The 23,206-nt window shown below is 39.7% G+C and overlaps 1 protein-coding gene and 1 non-coding gene across 2 annotated transcripts; one reads left to right on the forward strand and one right to left on the reverse strand.

Moving 5' to 3' along the window:
* Positions 1 to 9,636: 9,636 nt before the first annotated feature.
* On the reverse strand, positions 9,637 to 9,743 carry LOC145123141 (small nucleolar RNA R71). Its single transcript, XR_013715015.1, has one exon. It is a non-coding gene; the product is annotated as a small nucleolar RNA R71 (small nucleolar RNA).
* Positions 9,744 to 10,412: 669 nt separating this feature from the next.
* Positions 10,413 to 14,739, forward strand: LOC145121502 (uncharacterized). Its single transcript, XM_079057239.1, has 4 exons — positions 10,413 to 12,094; positions 12,176 to 13,813; positions 14,102 to 14,489; positions 14,683 to 14,739. The coding sequence occupies exons 1-4, from the start codon at positions 10,413 to 10,415 to the stop codon at positions 14,737 to 14,739; spliced, it is 3,765 nt and encodes a 1,254-aa protein (XP_078913365.1).
* The last annotated feature ends 8,467 nt before the right edge of the window (positions 14,740 to 23,206 follow it).

A 23,206-nucleotide genomic window follows, 5' to 3' on the forward strand; every position in this document is an offset into this window, starting at 1 on the left:
ACATGAACAAGGAAGAAGTCACCCTCAGCAAACTTCAAGGACTCTTGAAGACCGCCGAAAGTGGTCTAAAGGGTAAGTCGGTTGTTACTACTCCTACTCCTACTCCAACTGCGCCCAATGTCTTGGAAATCGGGCATGGCAAAGGGAAGAAGAGAAAGAACCCTTCTAAGGGTACCAAGGGTAAGACCCTTGAAGGCTCCTCTTCAAGCAAAACCAAGAAAGGTTTTGTCACTCCTTCTGCTTACCCTAATGAGGCTGAATGCTTCTATTGCCATGAAAAGTCACACTGGAAGCGAAACTGCCCAAAGTACCAGCAAGATTTGAAGGATGGGAAAGTAAAACCCAACCATGCAGGTATATACACTATATTGTCTAATAACCCACCTCATTCTAAGTCTTGGGTCCTTGATACAGGTTGTGGTATTCACATATGTTGTGATTTGCAGGGACTAAAAAGAAGTGAGAATGTGGAGCAGGGAAAGATAAACTTGATCATGGGAAACAGGAAAGCTTCACCTGTCACCAAGATAGGAGTTTATTCCTTAGTGCTAAATAGTGGGTTTACATTAGATTTGAATAAATGTTATTATTCGCCAGAAATGGCAAGAAATGTTATTTCCTTTCATGCATTGTATAAACAAGGTTTTACCTTTTATTTTGATAATAATAATGGTAGTATTGATGCTTTCTTTAATAATGTTCTTTATTTTAAAGCATTACCTTGTGATGGCGTGTATGAAACTGTATCTGTTGTAGATAATCTAGGAAATAATGTATTGTGTATTAACTCTTCCACTAGCTTAGATAAAGCATCCTTATGGCATTGTCGTCTTGGACATGTAAGCAAGAAACGCATAGGCCAACTCCAAAAGGATGGAGTCTTGGAGTCATTTGACCTAAAGTCAGATGATAGTTGTGAATATTGTTTGCTTGGTAAAATGACAAAGTTACCTTTTACTGGCACTTGTGCTAGGGGTGAAGGTTTGTTGGACCTCATACACACGGATGTGTGTGGACCCTTCAGAACCGCCACAAGAGATGCTAATCGGTTCTATGTGACTTTTACTGATGATTTTAGTAGATATGGATATGTCTACCTAATCAAGCATAAGTCAGAAACCTTTGAGAAATTCAAAGAGTTTAAGCAAGAAGTGGAGAATCAGTTGGGCAGGAACATTAAGATGCTTCGATCCGATCGTGGTGGTGAGTATCTTAGTACTTAGTTCCTTGACTATCTTAAGGAATGTGGGATTGTCTCACAATTGACACCTCCTAGGACACCACAGTTGAATGGTGTAGCTGAGAGACGCAATCGGACCTTGTTGGACATGGTTCGTTCCATGATGAGTCGAGATTCGCTACCAATCTCATTTTGGGGGTATGCCTTAGAGACTGCCGCCCATATCCTTAATCTAGTCCCTACAAAGAAGGTTGCCAAAACACCTCACGAGGTGTGGACTGGAAAAGTTCCCAATCTAGACCACATCAAGATTTGGGGTTGCGAGGCTTTCGTGAGACGCGAGACTCACGATAAGCTCGAACCCCGAAGCGAAAGGTGTATTTTCATCGGCTACCCACAGAAATCCTTTGGTTACATCTTCTATAGACCCAGTGATAATGTGGTCTTTGTAGCAAGAAGAGGATTCTTTCGAGAGAGAGAATTCATGAGCCAAGGAGACAGTGGGAGGCAAATTGACCTTGAGGAAATTCAAGAGTCAAGTGGTGAAGGAACCTCAAACCCTAGCCCTCAACCTGAGGAGGAAACTCCTGTTGAGCCGACTAAAGAATCTATACCTCTGAGGCGTTCCACCAGAGTTAGGAATGCACCTGAGCATTATTATGGTTTTCATATTACTGCAGAAGGTGAGACACTTATCAGTGATAACACACTGATAAATCTGGATGAGCCTAACAGCTACACGGAAGCCATGGCAGGCCCTGAGGCTGCTTAATGGAAAGAGGCTATGGATAGCGAGATACAGTCCATGTATGACAATCAAGTTTGGAACTTGGTTGACAATGTACCTGATCGTAAGATAGTTGGGTGCAAATGGATCTTCAAGAAGAAGACCGACATGGATGGTAATGTACACACTTATAAGGCACGACTGGTTGCAAAGGGTTATTCTCAAACTCCGGGAGTTGATTATGATGAGACCTTTTCACCAGTGGCCAAGATTAAGTCTATTAGGGTTCTGTTAGCCATTCCTGCATTTCATGATTATGAAATATGGCAAATGGATGTCAAAACCGCTTTCCTTAATGGAAAGTTGCCTGAAGATGTTTACATGGTTCAGCCAGAGGGTTTTGTCAGTACAGAGTACCCCAGTAGAGTATGTAAGCTCGAGAAATCCATTTATGGATTAAAACAGGCACCTCGCAGATGGAATCTTTGCTTTGATGAGAAAATCAAAGAATTTGGCTTTTCAAGGAGTGAAGATGAATCTTGTGTCTATATCAAGGCTAGTGGGAGTATAGTCAGCTTTTTGGTACTGTATGTGGATGACATACTACTCATAGGAAATGACATCCCAACCCTGCAGGAAGTAAAGTCCTGGCTTGGGAAGTGTTTCGCTATGAAGGACCTTGGAGAAGCTGCCTATATCCTAGGGATAAGGATTTTGAGAAACAGGAGTAAAAGACTAATTGGACTTAGTCAAAGCACCTATGTGGACAAAGTGTTGAAAAGGTTCAACATGCATAACTCCAAGAAAGGAGAGTTACCCATCCAGAGTAACGCCAGATTGAGTAAGACACAAAGCCCTAGTACTGAGGCTGAGATAGCAGAAATGAGTCGAATACCTTATGCTTCAGCTGTAGGATCGATCATGTATGCTATGACGTGTACTCGACCTGATGTAGCCTTTGCTTTGAGCATGGTTAGCAGGTATCAGGGGAACCCTGGCAAGGCACACTGGACTTCGGTAAAGAATATCCTCAAGTACCTACGGAGGACTAAGGACTAGGTCCTTACCCTCGGTGGCAGTGAGGACTTGAGAGTTGTAGGGTACAGTGATGCTAGCTTTCAGACTGACATGGATAATTTCCGCTCTCAGTCGGGCTGGGTCTTTACTCTAAACGGAGGGGCAATTACTTGGAAAAGTTCCAAGCAGGAGACAGTGGCTGATTCCACTTGTGAATCAGAGTATATAGCAGCAAGCGAGGCAGCAAAGGAGGCTATATGGCTAAAGAACTTCATCGGAGACCTTGGAGTTGTACCAGCTATAAAGGAGCCAATGGAGATTTTCTGTGACAACAATAGTGCGGTTGCCTTAGCCAAGGAACCAAGAGATCATGGGAGATCCAGACACATTGACAGAAAATATCACTTCATCAGACATCGAATAGAAGAAGGAATCCTCGTGGAAAAGAGGGTATCATCGGATGAGAACCCAGCAGATCCCCTCACGAAGGGACTGACTCGGGCTAAGCATCTCCAGCATGCTCGGAGCATAGGGCTGAAGGATGATATTAATTTTAGTAGTTAGATAATCTTGAAATTTGTAAAATGTAATTGACATTTGATGATAAATAAAATCTGTTATTTATGAGTAAAGTGTTGTTATCTCTTGTCAATCGTTTACTATTATTTCTTTTTGCATGTTTTGACTTCCAGAATAATTATGTTATGGTTTATATCATATTATTCAAACTCTCCACAGTCGGTCATATGTTGGAAGTAGATATGAATCAAGACTGTCATGGGTTGGCTTGTAGAGGTCTAAGATGTTAGACAAAGCGGGGCTACAGCACTCATGAGTGCTCATAAGTTCTGAGTATTGGATTCAACCCACGCTCACTTGTATCACTTCATGGAATTTATCTCGAGTGATCGTGAGACGTTAATATCATATAAGTCTTCAAACCTAGAGATATGATTTGTTGCCTATAAGTTGGTTATGCATTGATTGCACGAAAACGCATTGGTAACTCGATGTTATAAACCGTGCTTTTGTGTGTAATTCAACAAGTAGTAGAGCAAACATATGAGTCGAAGTTTATCTGTTACTTCTAGGATTAGAAGCGATATCTGGGCCCCTCGATGATTTTGTTTTGACCTATGTACCGGGCCCGGTCAGAACTAAATTGATGTGTTCAGTTAAGTTCTATGTCAAACAAATCGGAAGTCGGGAAACAAATGCTGGACAATAAGCAAGACCATGTTCCATGTATTTGTCCGGTTGATATCTAGAACAGAGGACTATATGATCACTTATCTAAAATGACGCTTCATAGTTCAACAGAGTTTTAAGAGCTACGATTGCTGATCGGTTCCTGAAGTCATACTTGCAACTATAGTTATTAGACTTATCCAAGTGGGAGACTGTTGGAGATAGTGTCTAAGTCCATAACTATATTTGGTATGTACTTGACCCGACCCGGCATGGTCCATTTGAGTTGCACTTCACCCGAACAATTTACGGATAATCTTTTGAGAATAGTATAAGTTATGATTTATTAATATATTATAAGTTCTAATATATTAATATAAAATCATATTATTTAATTAGTGTTGATCTATAATTAATTTAGAATTAATTTAGAGATCAAAAGTATGACTAATTAAATATGGGCTCTTGTATTTATATAGTGTGGGCTAATGCTTATTTGGAATGGGCTAGGCTTGCATGGAAAGTCCATGGATACTCCATGGAGCTTTAACCCATGGATCTCATGGAAATGAAAAGACATGGGTATTAGGGTTTACATGGATGTAACCCTAATCCACCACACTATATAAAGGAGGCTTTGGTTCTTGAAATTGCACAAGTTGATGTGTGTAAACTAAGAGGGCCGATTTCAAGAAGTTTGTGACTATTCTCTCAAGTTTCCAAGTTTGTGGTGATTTGTGACTTCCATTTGAGGCATCCACATTATTGGTGCTAGGCTTTCAAACTCCAAGCAATCAACTACTACTACAAGGTAAGTAATTCTACTAGTTTTATTTGATTCAAGTACCCCATGCCATGCTAGTTAGGATAAGAACCTTGGAAAAATAATTATTTGCATGTATCTTAGTCAAACATAGATCCAAGGTTTTCTAGGGTTGCATGTACACCATAGGAGTGTTAGAATGCTGAAAACCCATCAGTTTTATCATCTTAAAACACTCCACTTAATCCATTAAGTGTTCATTGAAACCTTAAGATCATGATGACCCTCAAGTGTTTAGAAGAAGATTAAACTAGTCCATTTTTCACTTGAAAATTCCAAAACTCACAAGGTTTGTTCCCAACTTATTGAACACTCAAATAAATGTTGTCAAGCATATAAAAACCCCATTAATCTCATTGGAAATGCCCAATCTAACTATGGAATTCTCAATTCCATTCCATGTTCCAAAATTTCCCTTGGGTCATAACAATCACTATAGATGCATATTTTCTAACACTCCTTCATGTTTATGTTTCACTATCACCTCTTGAGTGTGAATTCATGTTTATGAATATCATTCACTTCTTATATGAGATTCATTATGAAATTATCAATAGATTTCCAAAAATGCCCTTATGGCCAATTATTCCATAAATTCAAAAATAGATCACTCAAGCCTTCATGTTATTGTACTCTAATCATATTGTTAGTATCTGTGACAACCCGGAAACCTCTGTCTCTAAGTTACCTCGATCATTGAAAGTCAGACTCGTTTATGCTATCTTTTGGCATTGTTTAGGGTCTGTTCGAGTGTTCTTAACCTAGTACATTCAAGGTTTGGGGCTGGGGATGAGTTCTTTTCAGTTAATCGAGTTGCATTCAAGCCGAACACTCCTTTAAGAGGAGTGTACGGCCGTACACCCATCTATGGCCATGAACTCACCCCACATGCATCATATTCCTTCATTTCCACCTCAAGAGCTTCTAACCTTAGTCTTTATTCGAAGCTGGAGAGTTTGACTCGTTCCGGAAACCCTTCTTAAGGTGTGTACGGCCGTACACAGGGTCCATGGACGTACACCACCTTCTATATATATATATATATGAAGTGCTCATTTTCTCATCATTTTTCCCTCCTCCCAACCAAGATCCCTCCTATTCTCTCTCAACTATCATCGGCCGTGAACACCCCCAAAGGCTCCAAAAACGTAAGTATTTCAACCTTAAGCTAGTTATACATGAAAGACCATTAGATCCAAGCCCCGATTCATCATATTTCGTCATAGTTCGTCACCTTGAAAGGTGTACGGCCGTAAACCCTTCATAGGTTGGCCGTACACACCCTAAAGGAGTCCAAATCTAGTGTTTTGGCCACCTTCTTGTTGAACATTAGACCCACTAGCTTCCCCATGGATCAAATCACCCTTTTTGCATGTTTCCTTCATTGGTGTACGACCGTACACTCCATGGCCGTACACTCATGGTCGTACACACTCACTTAACCGTACACCCTGGCCGTACACTCTCCTGTATGGCCGTAAACCCCTTTTAGTCAATCACATGTGATTGTAACACTTAGTTTCAAGTGTTTCCTAGTCCCTAAGGGTGTTTCCTTGAATGTTAGCAGTCCAAAACACTAATTACATGCCTATATATGTTATTATGTGTCATTTAGGACTTGTTGTGTCTTGGGAATTCATTTGTGGAACTCCTCATCCATACGCGAACTTTCAATCGAATCAAACACATAAGATGAGTTCATACCCCTAGATTTTCCGAGTTTTTAATGTTTTCAGGGGGAATACAAGTAAAAGCACAAGTAATCATGTGTTTAAAAATATAATTTTGGTTTATTATATTTTTCCTATCACTAGTATACAATGAACATAGAACTTACATACATAGTAAAAGATCGTCACTACTAGACTTGAAATCGGTTTTATAAAACATGTTAAGATACAAACTTTACAAACACAGTTTTCAAAACAGGAGAAACAAACTTATGAATTATGAAATAAAAGATATTATTTTATAAAGATTCATAACAAAAAGGGTTTTCATAGTATTATTCGCGGATTCGTTGAGAGAACTACAGTGTGAGACGCCTTGTAACCAGAGTCTCCTGGAGGGAGAGCGTGAGTTTGTGTATAGATCTATACGGGAGTGACAATCCCGCACCCTGACTATTAGCTACAGTAAACCGAGGGTGACAAACGTCATTTTTCATGTCGTACGTCCGAGTACGTCGTAATGTTGATCGTCCATAGTATGGTTATAAGAATCCAGAGGTGAAACAACGACTCGTCCACGTAATAATAGATCGAATGAACTAGCATTAGGGTTAATAACTATGTGATAACTTAGTATATACACCAGAGTAATATGAAATTAACATCCGACTTGCAGTGGGATGTGTGATTGATATGTGCATATTCAGCCATGTGTTTAGTACAAATTTTATCAATTATTAGCTAATTATTTGCATAATATGGACAAAAGGTACTTAATAATGTCTAAATTATATTTTCAGTCCAGAAGACATGCTTGGAAGCAAAAAGGAAGAAGGAAAAGAAATCAAAAGCTGGAGAATGAAGAAAGAAGAACAAACCTGGAGCTACTCGGCGAGTCTAGAAGCTACTCGGCGAGTTCCTATGAATGTTCGCGAAGTAATGACCAGGAATCCTTGCCGTACACGTATTTCTCAAAGGAACTCGGCGAGTTGGATACTTACTCGCCGAGTTGCCCCTGTTTTGAGATAATTATAAATAGAGGATCTAATTCCGAATGAGGGAGTTTTTTTTTTTGGCATCTTTGGAGAATTACTTGCGACTGAGGAAACCCTTGGAGACCTGAAGAACCCTAATCTTTGATCTTTAGAAGACTCAAGGCGAATTAGGTTAAATTTTCCACTTATTCTTAGAAGTGAATCATGTTTAGATCAACTAAATTCGTTTTTAACTTCTCTTTTACTGTAATCATGAGCTGAATTTTCGTAGTTTCTGTTTAGGAAAGACCAAATTACTCCTATGGTTTGACTTATACTTTCATTGATTGATTATTGGTGATTTTATTAAGTTAAGTTTGTTAAAGACCCTTATGCATTAACCATAACTATTTTCTGTTAATAGGAAGACAATTTGGCTGCATGAACATCTCTTAATTGTTAACCTCATATGATTTATGTGAACACTTCATTATATGCCTAGGATTAGTGAATATGAAACTAGGATTAATTAGAGAATGGGTAAATTAATGTGTGAGCTTGTTTGAGACACCAACAAACAAGAGGTTAGTTGAATTACTAATTTGATTAACCAATTACAAATTTTATTTAATCCAAATAATTGAACTAGGGAGTTAATTAGTTTAAACACTTGATCACTGCTTGAATTAATTAATTTCCTAAGGGTTGGTAATAGCGAATGCGAATCTAATCACTATAGTTGGTAACCAATAACAGTTAATTTATTACTTTACCATAAAATTAACCATATGAGTGAATTGGTTGGACCTAAACAGAAACCCTTTTATCAAATTTGGTGAATTTTTACTTGCTTTAGTTGATTAGTTAATTACGTGTTAGGTGGTGTGTTTAAGTTTCTAGTCTTGTAAAACTAGAGAAAACCCTTTACTTTTATTACTTGTTTAGTTAAAATTAGTTATTAGTTTAATTTTCGTTCCCTGAGTTCGACACCCTATTTATTCAACTATACCACTAAAAGACAGGTTCACTGCCTTTGTGTGCTAAATCTATATTTTTAAAGTAGGAATAAAACCAGTGCATTTTACACACATCAAGTTTTTGGCTCCGTTGCCGGGGAACGGTTCAAAAATTAGCACTAATTTCTAGTTTTATCGATCCTTTGTGTGAGATTTATCTTGCACAAAGTTATTTTTTTGGTAATTCAGTTGATAGGATTAGTATTCATAGTTTTCTGTTTTAAAATTTTAATTAGATTTTTTTTTCTGTTTCTGCCTTGAACTCGCCGAGTGCAACCGACGCTACTCGGCGAGTCCATCGCTGATTCACAGCTTTTAATTTAGTTTCTTTTTGTTCTTTTTACGCGTTTTTCTTGCTTTAATTGCAGTTTGTTACATGACCCGAGGATCCAATACGTCTTTGGTTCCCCCACTTGAAGACCCGGAGTCCGCTCTAAGAAAAAACAAAGGAAAAACCGTTGGAGAATCCGCTTCTTCAAAGAACTCACCTTTGAAGAATCTCAAATCCATTTTTAGCAAGAAAAAGAGCAGCAAATCAGGAGCATCCAACACCTCTTCCTTGGCAAACGAAGACCCAATCAAGGAAGACATCGTAAACAAGTCTGAAGGAGAAGAAAGCGAATTTGAAGAAGGTATCGATCTAGAAGGTAACTTTGACAACACCATGGCGAACATTGATGAAGTTCCCATGGGCGAATGGAAGAAGAGGATACGGGATGATACCAGCCCGGGACTTGTGCAACCCGCAATTCCCGCGACTGCCACTTTTGAGCTTAAGGGTCACATTCTTGCTCAACTCAAGGAGATCCCCTTCTATGGAAAAGACCACGAAGATGCCTATAAACACTTGGATGAAGTCAATGATGTAGTTGATTATTTTAATGTTCCAAATGTGCCTCGCGAAACCCAACTGCTTCGTATGCTTCCAGTTAAGGTGCTGCAAAGGATTGGCTCAAGTCACTCCCTCCCGGATCCATCACTACATGGGCTAAGATGAAGGAAGAATTTATTGACCAGTTTTGCCCACCCTCGAAAATAGCCAAGTTGAAGAAAGCTATCGCCAACTTTGAACAACAACCTGGAGAGTCCCTTTATGAGGCATGGGAGAGATATAAAAGTCTACTAAGGAATTGCCCACATCATGATCTTAATAGCCAACAAGAAGTCTCTATTTTCTATGATGGAGTCAATGTAACAACTAGGCAGCTCCTAGACTCGCAAGGACCCCTCACAAAGAAGGCACCTCCGGTGATCAAAGAACTGATTGAAGAATTCTCTAAGCATTCTAGAGAATACCACAATCCAAGGAATGATATGACCAAGGGATCGGCGTACGCAGCTTCTGAAGATTTGTCGGCAGCTATGGCAATGTTGAAAACCATGAATAGAAGGATGGATAAAATGGATCAAACAATCCATGCTATTCGGGTAGGATGTGAAAATTGTAATGGGCCTCATCTAACTAGAGATTGTGATTTGGACGAGAACGGGAATAAGAAAGTGCAAGTATGCTATTCTAGTGGTGATAGATTTGATGACGATTGGCGAAAACCTAAGAAATAATGGCTCCCTTATGATGAGTACAAGAAAGCGAGGGAGGAGAAATTTAGACAAAAGGAAAGGGGTTTTTACCAAAAGGAGGAGCCGGTACAAGAAAAGAAACCAAATCTAGAAGAAATGCTCACTAAATTTGTAGCTGCATCCGAAAAAAGACACAATGACCACGATGCTGCAATACAAGATACAAGAACAATATTAAGGAATCAGCAAGCATCTATTCACAACATTGAGAATCAGCTGGGCAACTTGCCTAAAAAATGAATCAAAGAGCACCGGGAGAACTTCCTAGTAACACCGAAAACAATCCAAAATGCGCACATATAAACATTGTCACAACTAGGAGTGGGAAGATTATAACCCCTCTGGCCCCTATTCAGAACGAAGACCCGAAGCTGGTACAAGAGAAGGAGGCAGAAGGGCAGAATCAAAATCAGACCCAGCTGAGCCCAGACCCTACTCGCCGAGTCCATGATATGGACTCGGCGAGTCCGCCACCTGATCAAAAAAGTCAAACTCCTGTTAAGCCATATCAGCCTCCACTGCCATATCCAGCCCGAGCTAGACAAGAAAAGAATGAAGAAGACTACCAGAAGTTTCTAGAACACATAAAGGCTCTTCAAATCAACATACCATTCATAGAAGCAGTTGCCCAAATGCCAAAATACGCCAAATTTCTCAAGGAGCTTCTAACTAATAGAAGGAAGATGGAAGAAGTGAAGAAGGTGGTCCTAAACAAAAACTGTTCAGCTGCTATGTTGAACACACTTCCTAAGAAGAAAGGATATCCGGGAAGTTTAACATTGCCCTGTCAATTTGGAAACTTGGCCACCATATATGCACTAGCTGATTCGGGGGCAAGTGTAAACCTCATGCCTTATTCATTTTTCAAAAAGTTAGACCTCACCGAGCCAAGACCCATTCGCATGGCAATCCACCTAGCAAACAAAACTGTTACATTTCCTAGGGGAATCTGTGAAGATCTTTTGGTAAAGGTGGATAAGTTCGTGTTCCCCGCGGATTTTATAATTTTGGACATGGAAGCGGATCCTCAAGTCCTGATCATCCTTGGAAGACCTTTCCTTAGCACCGCAAGCGCTATAGTTGACATGCAAGATTCAAAACTTACACTACGGGTGGGAGATGAATCAGTCACTTTCGGGGTTGATCAAGCCATGAAGCATGCAAGGAACAGTGATGACACGGCATTTTCAATTGATATGTTGGATGAATTAATGGAGGAATGGAACAATGAAGAGCCAAACAAGTCCACCATCGCCTTTGATGAAGAACTTGATGCTGAAAGAGACCTACTGGAAATAGAGAGACTGCTGGAAGAAGCTGATTATAATGAACTAATAAAAACCACTGAGCAGCCTACTCGCCGAGTAGCCCCGATCTACTCGCCGAGTCCATATGAAGAACCCATAGTTAACGCGAATTCTGCCCAGGACTCGACGAGTCCCTTCATTGGACTCGACGTGTTTACCATGCAAAACACGAAAATAGAGCTGAAATCGCTGCCAGATCACTTGGAGTACGCATTCCTTGAATATGGCCAACAAAAACCTGTTATAATAGCTTTTGACCTCTCCAAATCTGAAAAAGAAGAATTAGTCCATGTCCTAAAGAAGAGAAAGAGTGCCATTGCATGGAGTATCACCGATATCAAGGGAATAAGCCCCTCTTATTGCTCTCACAAGATCAACCTGGAAAAAGAAGCAAAGCCGGTAGTGCAACACCAAAGAAGACTGAACCCGAACATGCAAGAAGTGGTCAAGAAGGAAGTAGTCAAGCTTTTAGATGCGGGGATCATTTATTCGATTCCCGACAGTCCATGGGTTAGCCTTGTTCAAGTGGTGCCCAAGAAAGGTGGGATGACGGTCGTAGCAAACGATAAGAACGAGCTTATTCCGACCCGAACGGTAACCGGTTGGCGAGTGTGCATCGATTATCGAAAACTAAACGATGCCACTCGTAAAGACCATTTTCCTTTATCTTTTATTGATCAAATGCTTGAAAGATTGTCCGGCCATAGCTACTATTGTTTCCTAGATGGATTTTCGAGTTACTTCCAAATACGCATAGACCCAATTGACCAAGAAAAGACTACTTTCACTTGCCTGAGTGGGACTTTTGCCTATCGCCGCATGCCCTTTGGGTTATGCAATGTACCTGCGACATTTCAAAGGTGCATGACGGCCATATTCCATGACATGGTGGAAAAATTCATGGAAGTATTTATGGACGATTTTTCTGTTTTTGGATCTTCCTTCCATGATTGTCTTGCTAACGTGGATTTAATGCTTGCAAGGTGTGAAAAAACCGATTTAGTCCTCAATTGGGAAAAATGTCACTTTATGGTTAAAGAGGGTATAGTCTTGGGCCACAAGGTATCCAAATCGGGAATTGAGGTGGATCGGGCAAAAATAGATACAATTGCTAAATTACCTCCACCAACTAATGTAAAGGGCATTAGGAGTTTTTTAGGTCACGTGGGTTTTTACCGCCGTTTCATAAAAGATTTTTCTAAAATAACTAGACCTCTAACACAATTACTTTTAAAAGATGCACCATTTAATTTCACTAAAGAGTGTTTAGAGGCCTTTGAATTTCTGAAAGAAAAATTAACTAATGCCCCGATCATTATTGCCCCGAATTGGAACCTACCTTTTGAAATAATGTGTGACTCGAGCGACTTTGCATTAGGAGCTGTACTTGGCCAAAGGGTTGATAAGCACTTTCGACCCATTTATTATGCAAGCAAGACTTTGAATCGGGCCCAAGAAAATTACACCACAACTGAAAAAGAATTACTAGCCGTGGTGTATGCCTTTGACAAATTCTGCCCTTATCTTATTTTATCTAAAACCATTGTTTTTACTGACCACTCTACTATTAAGTACTTGTTTGCCAAGCAGGATGCAAAGCCAAGATTGATACGTTGGGTTCTACTTTTACAAGAATTTGATATCGAGATACGCGATAAAAAGGGAATGGAGAATGTAGCTGCCGACCACTTATCAAGACTAGAAAACCCGCATTTGGAAGCATTGGAAGAAGATAAAATTGGAGATGACTTTCCGGACGAGTACGTTTTAGTGACCACGGGGGAGGAGCCATGGTTTGCAGATATAGCTAATTACTTAGCTACCAAGTATATTCCAAAAGATTTTACCCGCCAACAAAAGAAGAAATTCTTTTCAGAAATAAAATACTACTTTTGGGACGAGCCATATGTTTTCCGAAGCTGCGCGGATGGGATCATAAGGAGATGTGTATTTGGGAAGGAAAGCCGAGAAATTTTGGATCATTGCCATAGCGGGCCCACCGGTGGACATTATGGAGCACATTACACGGCGAAGAAGATATTTGATATTGGGTTTTATTGGCCCACAATTTTTAAAGATGCTACCCAATATGTCAAAGAATGTGATGTATGCCAAAGAGCGGGAAACATATCATCCCGAAACGAGATGCCACAACATAGTATTCAAGTGTGTGAAGTGTTTGATGTGTGGGGGATCGATTTCATGGGACCATTTCCAATCTCAAAAGGGAACAAATATATTTTGGTGGCGGTTGATTATGTATCCAAATGGGCGGAGGCACAAGCTTTACCAACTAATGATGCTCGGGTGGTGGTGCGCTTTCTAAAGAAGTTATTCTCAAGATTTGGAGTCCCTAAAGCTCTTATTAGTGACCGGGGCACTCACTTTGCCAATGATCAATTAGAAAAAGTGTTAAGAAAATATAGGGTAACCCATAAATTCTCTACATCTTACCATCCACAAACTAGTGGGCAAACTGAAGTGACGAATAGAGCATTAAAAAGAATTTTGGAGAGATCGGTGGGTAGCAATCGAAAGGAATGGTCGGATAGGTTAGATGATGCACTTTGGGCCTTCCGAACAACTTTTAAAACACCTATTGGTACTACACCATATAGGCTAGTTTATGGGAAGCAATGTCATTTACCGGTAGAAATAGAGCATAAAGCTTTTTGGGCTTTAAAAATGTGCAACTTTGATGTAGCTGAACTTAGAACCAACCGCTTGATGCAAATGAATGCTCTTGAAGAACTTAGGAATGAGGCTTACACTAGCTCCTTGATTTACAAAGAAAAAACCAAGAATTGGCATGACAAAAGAATCAAGGGTAATAAAGACTTTCACGAAGGGCAAAAAGTGTTACTTTTTAATTCAAGGCTCAAACTCTTTCCGGGCAAGCTAAAGTCACGATGGGATGGTCCATTTATAGTGAAGAAAGTTTTTCCACATGGAGCTATTGAGTTATTATCAAGAGATGGCACTCCTTTCAAAGTTAATGGACATAGGGTGAAAAATATGAAGAAGGAATCCCGAGGAATGAAGAACTTGAAGAAGGGCTGCTGCTGGAAGGCATGGCAGAAACGTAGAGCGGGGAGGAGTCCAGCTAACGGCTCCTTAAAAAGAAGCGCTTCCAAGAGGCAACCCGAGTTTAGAGTTTGCATTTCTTTTCCCTTTATTTTTTTTTGTTTTTCACTTTTAGGATCTGTTTGTTTTTTTTCAATCTTCTTCTGAAATTATGCTTAACATGATTGCTTGAGGGCAAGCAATGCTCAAAGTTTGGGGTGGTGGCTTTTAAAAAAAAATCGAGTTTTTTTTCAAACTGAATGACGCACTCGCCGAGTTCATAACTTACTCGGCGAGTACTTTTTGAAATCCACGAAAAATCGCGAACTCGCGTTTCTACTCGGCGAGTAGGTGTTCCTACGCGGCGAGTCCACGTATTTACTTGAATTTTTTTTTTACAATCTGTAAATAGTGTTTCTTTTACCCTAATCATTTTCACCAGCCGCCTCCCAAGCATACTCGCCGAGCATTTCGTTTCCTCTCAAGCAACTCCTTTGATTTCTCGCTGAATCTTCATCTACAAAGCCAAAGGTAGGATTTTTCCTTCAGATTCTTTCTAAAGGTCACAACTTTAACAGTTTTTAGTGCTTATTATGTAAAAATCCGGATTTGGGGGATTACTCCAATTCTAGGGTTTTGATTTTAGGATAAATTAGGAGGATATGGACAACATTTCTTGCGAATTTATGCTTAAAGGACTTAGAACAGCAAACCCCTGTGCAAATATTTGTGTTTTGTTGACACAATCTGGACCGAGAGGAAACTGCACTCGCAGTTCATACTACTCACCGAGTAGTTCATGAACTCGGCGAGTTCATGTCGTATTAGATATGTTATGGTTAATTTTAATTATCTGGGATTTGTTTGTTGTTGTTTTCTTGATGTTGTTCTACAGAAATCATGTCCAGAAGAGGCCAGAGCTCTAGAGGAGGAGGTTATGGAGACATTCCATGGATTGCCTTCCCACGAATTACTTCAAAGTCTTCGCAAGCTCGGGCGAAAAACAGATTGGAGACGCTGAAACAGAAAGAGATTTACCTCCCCAATGCAATTAATTGGGATTGGTTGAGTCAGACTGGGTTGGAAGAGGATTTAACACCCTATTTGGTGAAATCTTTTGAAGTGAGAGGAACAACAATAATCTGTGATGGGTGGATGCAGCTTTTCAAAATGCAAGAACCCGTATTTAAGGAACTGTGCTAGGAATTTTTTGCTACTATCTCGTTCCGGGGTGGTAGTGAATACTATAACCCAAATGTTATCACTTTTTTCCTTGGAGGGGAGCTGCGCCAGTGCAGCGTAGCAGAACTTGCTTGGAGGGTAGGTCTTTATGATCAAAACGTCATTATGTCGGAGGACTTTGAAACATTTTTGGAGCAATGTCATAAGGATCTTCCCGAGGAAGTCGTTGCCTCCACTTGGTGGAATAGTATTGCAAATCGGGTTTATATTCCCTCTTATGCTCAGGAAGGCCATATCCGTTCTCCGATCCATCGTCTCATCCACCGCCTCATTGCTAGCACCATCAACATGAGGAAGGATGATGACAAAGTCCCTACTCTCGATATTTTCTACTTGTGGAGCATAATCACCCCGGAAGTTTTTTGCAACTTGCCTTATTATTTGGCAAAATATCTTGCGGATGGAGCGGTGAAGGAAAAGATTACCTCAAAAATTAATGGGGGTATGTTTGTTACAAGACTAGCAAGATCGTATGGGGTTTTGGATATGCAAGAGGCAAGGGCATTAACAGTAATTTCTCCTCCTCCATTTAGCACTACATTATTCCGGAGGGCAAGGATTGTGGAGAAGTTTGGGGATTCATATACAATCCCACTTGAAGATGAGGTGATTGTTCCCGAGGAGCCGGGAAGAAGAGTTAGGCAAAGGAGGGAACGGGCCCGAGAAGACCCACCGGTTATCCCGGTGGAAGACGAGAATGAGGGGTGGAATAATGTGGAGTATAGGAGGTATTTGGATGATATTGGCCAAGGTGTTAACTATAATAATGAGTCATTCACTTATCTCTTTCAACAAATGAACATTGCTCCAAGGCCCGGGCCCGGATATCCATACATAATGAGTTGGGAGGAGCGTATGCAAAGGAGGAACAACCAAGCAAGTGGAAGTGGAGCAGGAGGAGAGGACATGGAAGAAGAAGCTTGAAATTTGTTTTTTTATTTGGATGTTTTTATTCTTATTTTGTTTTGTTTGATGTTTGAACTTTGATGTACCCGAATATTAATTAGGATCTTGTTTGTTTTCTTTCACTTGTGGTTGTTTGTTTTTCAGGTTTGAAGATTAGGATGCATTTAGGAGTCTCATTGGTCAGGGTTAAAGTGAGGGTTGGTTTAGATGAGAATGTGAAATGTTACATTTAAGGTTGAGTCTGTTAGGAATAAGATTGACAAAATACGTTATTACTGAAGAAAATAAAAGAAGAGTCACTGAAGTGTCCTGTTTCAGCATCTCAACCAAGGATAAACAACAGGAAAATTAATTTTCGACTCAGCGTTCAACTCGCCGAGTGAACCTACGGTACTCGCCGAGTTTATGTGCAATTCCACAATTTTCTGCTGGAGTCCGGTCTACTCGCCGAGTTCACGGTTGACTCGCCGAGTACCTCAACGTTTCACTCTCAAGATCTGTTTTGGGCACATTCACTGCAGCTTTTATCCATATTTTCGTGAAGATTCATCCCTGAAAGATTTCTGAGAGCTTTGTCCTAAACAATTGGAGTTATTTAGATGTTTACCACACGCGACATGATACCCAAGGCATGGATGAGCTGTTCCCATGCCAAAGTCTCAAAAGAAGAAAGATCACCCTCGCAACTACTATCACAGGGGAGTTTGTTCCAATTCCCTCTATATTTTTTTTCCTTTTCATGCATAACATGCAATGGGGGCATTGCATAAATTAAGTGTGGGGTAGGGGGTTGGTTACATTAGTTAGAATTTTAGTTAAATTTTGAAATTTTGCATAAAAATTTGGTAAAGCAATTAGGAATCATGTTAGAATTATGTTGATGATTGCATGAAGACCCAAATGTTTAGTTGAGCCTATATACGTTCTAGTGCATTTGTGGCCTCCTTATTATAGTGAAATCATGGGACAAAAACACGACCTTGCTTAGTTTGAGGAATGCAATATGTTTAGCATCGTGTACCATAAATGTATCCAGGAAAATTTTATTTTTAACCAATAAAGGTTGAAGTTGAGCGCCCCTGCTTAAGCATGTAGGTTTTGAGTGAAAGAAAAAAAGTGAGATACATGTAAAAAAAAAAAAGAGAATTACAAGAAGAGTTGAAAGAGTCTTGGAGCTATTAAAGTGTAAATTTAAAGATCAAAATTCCGAAGATTCAAAAAGTTGAAGATACCAAAAATCAAACAAAAAAGGTGGTGAATTCAAAAAAATCAATATCAAATGTCCAAGAAATGAAGAATTCCAAAGAGATTCATAGTGGTATCATAAATTGTAATTTTCTAGATTATGTATGCTTGGGTTGCTCAACCAAAAATACCTTGAGGATTAGGAAGTTTTCTGCGGATGGATTCGGAGGGATGCATAAAATGAGCATTGTTCGGAATAAGTGGGCGAATGTTTATGAGGATTGTGAGTATTTAGAGTATGGGGGGTCTTTAGGAAAATTTTAGACACAAATGCATGCGTTGCGGTCTTGGCATAATGGTTGGGTTCAATTGGAATTGTCTTATGTGATTCTAGTGTGCTAAAATTCGGTTTTGCTTGGGGGCAAGCAAAAGTCAAGTGTGGGGTATTTTGATATGTGCATATTTAGCCATGTGTTTAGTACATATTTTATCAATTATTAGCTAATTATTTGCATAATATGGACAAAAGGTACTTAATAATGTCTAAATTATATTTTCAGTCCAGAAGACATGCTTGGAAGCAAAAAGGAAGAAGGAGAAGCAATCAGAAGCTGGAGAATGAAGAAAGAAGAACAAACCTGGAGCTACTCGGCGAGTCTAGAAGCTACTCGGCGAGTCTAGAAGCTACTCGGCGAGTTCCTATGAATGTTCGCGAAGTAATGACCAGGAATCCTTGCCGTACACGTATTTCTCAAAGGAACTCGGCGAGTTGGATACTTACTCGCCGAGTTGCCCCTGTTTTGAGATAATTATAAATAGAGGATCTAATTCCGAATGAGGGAGTTTTTTTTTGGCATCTCTGGAGAATTACTTGCGACTGAGGAAACCCTTGGAGACCTGAAGAACCCTAATCTTTGATCTTTAGAAGACTCAAGGCGAATTAGGTTAAATTTTCCACTTATTCTTAGAAGTGAATCATGTTTAGATCAACTAAATTCGTTTTTAACTTCTCTTTTACTGTAATCATGAGCTGAATTTTCGTAGTTTCTGTTTAGGAAAGACCAAATTACTCCTATGGTTTGACTTATACTTTCATTGATTGATTATTGGTGATTTTATTAAGTTAAGTTTGTTAAAGACCCTTATGCATTAACCATAACTATTTTATGTTAATAGGAAGACAATTAGGCTGCATGAACATCTCTTAATTGTTAACCTCATATGATTTATGTGAACACTTCATTATATGCCTAGGATTAGTGAATATGAAACTAGGATTAATTAGAGAATGGGTAAATTAATGTGTGAGCTTGTTTGAGACACCAACAAACAAGAGGTTAGTTGAATTACTAATTTGATTAACCAATTACAAATCTTATTTAATCCAAATAATTGAACTAGGGAGTTAATTAGTTTAAACACTTGATCACTGCTTGAATTAATTAATTTCCTAAGGGTTGGTAATAGCGAATGTGAATCTAATCACTATAGTTGGTAACCAATAACAATTAATCTATTACTTTACCATAAAATTAACCATAGGAGTGAATTGGTTGGACCTAAACAGAAACCCTTTTATCAAATTTGGTGAATTTTTACCTGCTTTAGTTGATTAGTTAATTACGTGTTAGGTGGTGTGTTTAAGTTTCTAGTCTTGTAAAACTAGAGAAAACCCTTTACTTTTATTACTTGTTTAGTTAAAATTAGTTATTAGTTTAATTTCCGTTCCCTGAGTTCGACACCCTATTTATTCAACTATACCACTAAAAGACAGGTTCACTGCCTTTGTGTGCTAAATCTATATTTTTAAAGTAGGAATAAAACCAGTGCATTTTACACACATCAGTGATCTCCGCCTCATTTCCTGTTCCTTGTTTGGTTGTGGGCTTAGGGCGGAATCACCCAATCGACTGTTTGTTCGATCTAGATTTCTATAACTCGTATGTACTAAGTGATCACAGGAGGGTATTAAAAACACACTATACACACTACGATATTCATACCAAGGTTTTCATACAAAGGTATTCATACTACGGTATTCATACAAAGGTATCCACACTACGGTTTTCATACAAAGGTTTTCATACAAAGGTTTCCGTACGGGATACATACATAACATACACTTAGGAAAATATAGGATTTTCCCGGGTAAACATTAGTACTCTACAAACAATCGGTTATTCATTTCACTAGCGAACATTCACTAATAATTCTGTAACTCCTTAGTTTATGCATCTAGGCTATGTATGAAGAATATCCGACAAACCATAGAATGTGTGGTTTCCGCCTCATTTCCTGTTCCTTGTTTGGTTGTGGATTTGGGGCAGATCCACACAATCAATCGTCTGTTCGATATTGGTTTATACATAGCTAGTATGAGCTAAGTAGTTATAAAAAGAATTTGTTAATCATACATACAATAAGAAAATAATGGATTTTCTTGAGGAACACTTTCAACAGATATCAAAGGAACAATACAGTTAACTTTGTAAGTATCTAGTGAATACTTTAGGATTATGTACATGAGGATCCGACAACCAGTGGAATGTGTGGACTCCGCCTCACTTCCTGTTCCTTGTTTGGTTGTGGGCTTGGGGCAGAACCACACAATCGATTGTTTGTTCGATCTGGATTGTATATGATTTGTATACACTAAGTACTCGCAGGAGAAACTAGTAAGAATCATTTTTACTGAAGGTTTATACATTCATTACATCAGAAAATATAAGGTTTTCTGAAGAAAGATAACATAATTTTCAAAAGAACAAAGAATAGTATTTCCAAAACTAAACGCTTATGAACTCACCAGCTTTATGCTGATACTCTTTCAAAACCTACTTGTATTCTCAGGACAATAGTAGACAGGTACACGCACCGGGTTCAAGAAGATGGAGCATAGTAGCTTCGAGTCTTTATTTGCTATTTACTTTTGGAGTCAATAATGTATGATTCAAATGTAATGTAAACACTATACTATTAATACAATGGTTGTTGTTGCTTTGATTACTATTTGTAACATCCGGATTTCCAGGTATCATAATTTAAATATTTGTTTTTGAAATGAGAAGAGGGACTCGACGAGTTGACGCCTAAACTCGTCGAGTAGGATCGCAACTGATGACTCGGATTAATGAGTGGACTCGACGAGTCGGAGAGTCGACTCGACGAGTCCGCACTGTTGACAGAAACCCTAAATCTTTGGGCCTGATCCCTATTTAAAGGCACTTATGGCCTTCAATTGCGGCTACCTTTCCAGAAGAGAGAACCCTAGCGAGTTTGAGTGTGTAGAGTGAGAGGAAGAGCTATCTTGAGCTTTTTGGTGTGATTTTGCAAAGGAGGAGAAGAGTTCCAGCAAGAAGGACCAGAGGAGGTTGTTGTTCTGAGTTAGTCAAGCAAGGAGCTTCATTCTGAGGTACCAAATCGAATCCCTCTTCTTCCCTATTGTGTAGATTCCATTTTGGGGGTTAGGGCTTGAATCACTTCATTTTTGGGGTCTTGAATGCATCAAATCCCTCTCCTTAGTTGTGTTATAGATCTGGACCTTTCTAGGTCCAGAGATCCAAAAAGTATGAAGCTTTAGTCGAGTAATCATAGGGTTTTGAAGCTAGGAAGCATTAATGGGGTTTCTATGGTATATAATGCAAGATACACCATGCATGGACACCAAGTTCAGACCTTTACGTGATTTTTGGGTGTTAGAAGGCCAGATCTATAAGTTAGAGAAACAGATCTGACCTCAGAAGGTCAAATGAGTATTGCCATGGAGGAAACTCGCCGAGTCCATAAGGGGACTCGACGAGTCGGATCGGGTTGCCCCGCGATTCGTGATCAGTGGTAACCCGTCGAGTGAAAGGTTAACTCGACGAGTCGAGTGAGGCCTTATGAGGATTCATAGGACACGCATGGACTCGCCGAGTCACCCGAGTGCACTCGACGAGTCTGGTCAAAGTTGGACCGTTGACTTTCGTTGACTTTTAGGGTTTGGTCAACAAGTGGGCATTTGGACCATTGGAGGGGTAAAATGGTCTTTTCCCCTTATGTGAGATTATAGGAAGGGATTAGTCTAGACTTAAGAATCGTTGTTAATTGGAGGTAAATTACTTTATGTGATTAGGCGGAGGCTAGAGCAGTATTTCGAGTTCGAGACTTTCCGAGATTACCCGAGGTGAGTCTTCTCACTATACATTACCTAGAGTGGTATACATGTGCAGACCGGAGGGTCTTATGTGTTATGTGTTTACTTGAGATTATGTGTATTGTGATTTATGTATGTTATGTGATAATTAGACCGGACTGGAGGGTCCAACGATTTAGACCGGACCAGAGGGTCCAACGAGCTAGACCGGACCAGAGGGTCCAACGAGCTACGGGACTGGAGGGTCCCGCTGAGACACATTGACCAGGGGGTCTTATCGAGTTATAGCCTCGAGTGGCTTATGTGATGTATGTGGTATTTTGGGGAACTCACTAAGCATTTATGCTTACCGTGCTATGTGATATGTGTTTCAGGTACTAGCGAGGATCGCGGGAAGGCGCCGGCATGATTTGTACACACTGGCAGAGGATTATGTTTTTGAGATTCTGGGGTATGTTTTATTATGATGACATTTGATACACATGAGATTTTGAGAATATTATATGAGTTTTATTGTGTTTGAAAAATGAAAAATTGTTTTAAAATTTACGTCGTTACAAGTTGGTATCAGAGCCTTGGTTTGAGGGATTCGGATGCACCTTCGGGCGTATCTGAACTCAAACTGAGGATTTGAGAGAATTTTTCATAAAAGAAACAATTTTTCTAAAAAGAGTAAAAGATTTTGAGGAAAGCAGAACGGAGCAGTGTGTACGATCAGCCAGCGCCCGAACGGTGATTTCCCAAAATACCCTTGCATTGTGTGTTATGAGATATTATGTGATATGCTATTCATGCTAGAGTAAGCTAGGTATTCATATTTAGGACTAGAGTGGGCCTGATTTGTGATGCCTTAGCCTAGGAGTTACTGTTACTGTGAATTTCTTTGAGTGTGAGTAGGTAGCAGGGAAGAGCTTATGAGAGGTCTACTGGGTGGTAGCCTGTGCTCAGCGAGATATAGAGTACTTGTGAACTAGAATCCTAGGAGGAGGACTTGGGGTGATTACTGATGTGGTGTGGAAGGTAGTATAAGGGCCCGTACTACTGGAAACACTGGATCAGTGAGCAGCCCAAGTAAGAATCCTTAGGGTACTAAGGAGCAAGTAGGATTGAATGATAGAGTGCGAGAATGCTCGAGCGAGTCTCTGATTTCTTTTGTGTTGTATTTCAGAGACATTATGGTGGGTACGCGCCA

This window comes from Lactuca virosa, chromosome 6, assembly GCF_052849685.1.
Source record: "Lactuca virosa cultivar CGN04683 chromosome 6, Lactuca_virosa_CGN04683_v6, whole genome shotgun sequence".
NCBI lineage: Eukaryota > Viridiplantae > Streptophyta > Magnoliopsida > Asterales > Asteraceae > Lactuca > Lactuca virosa.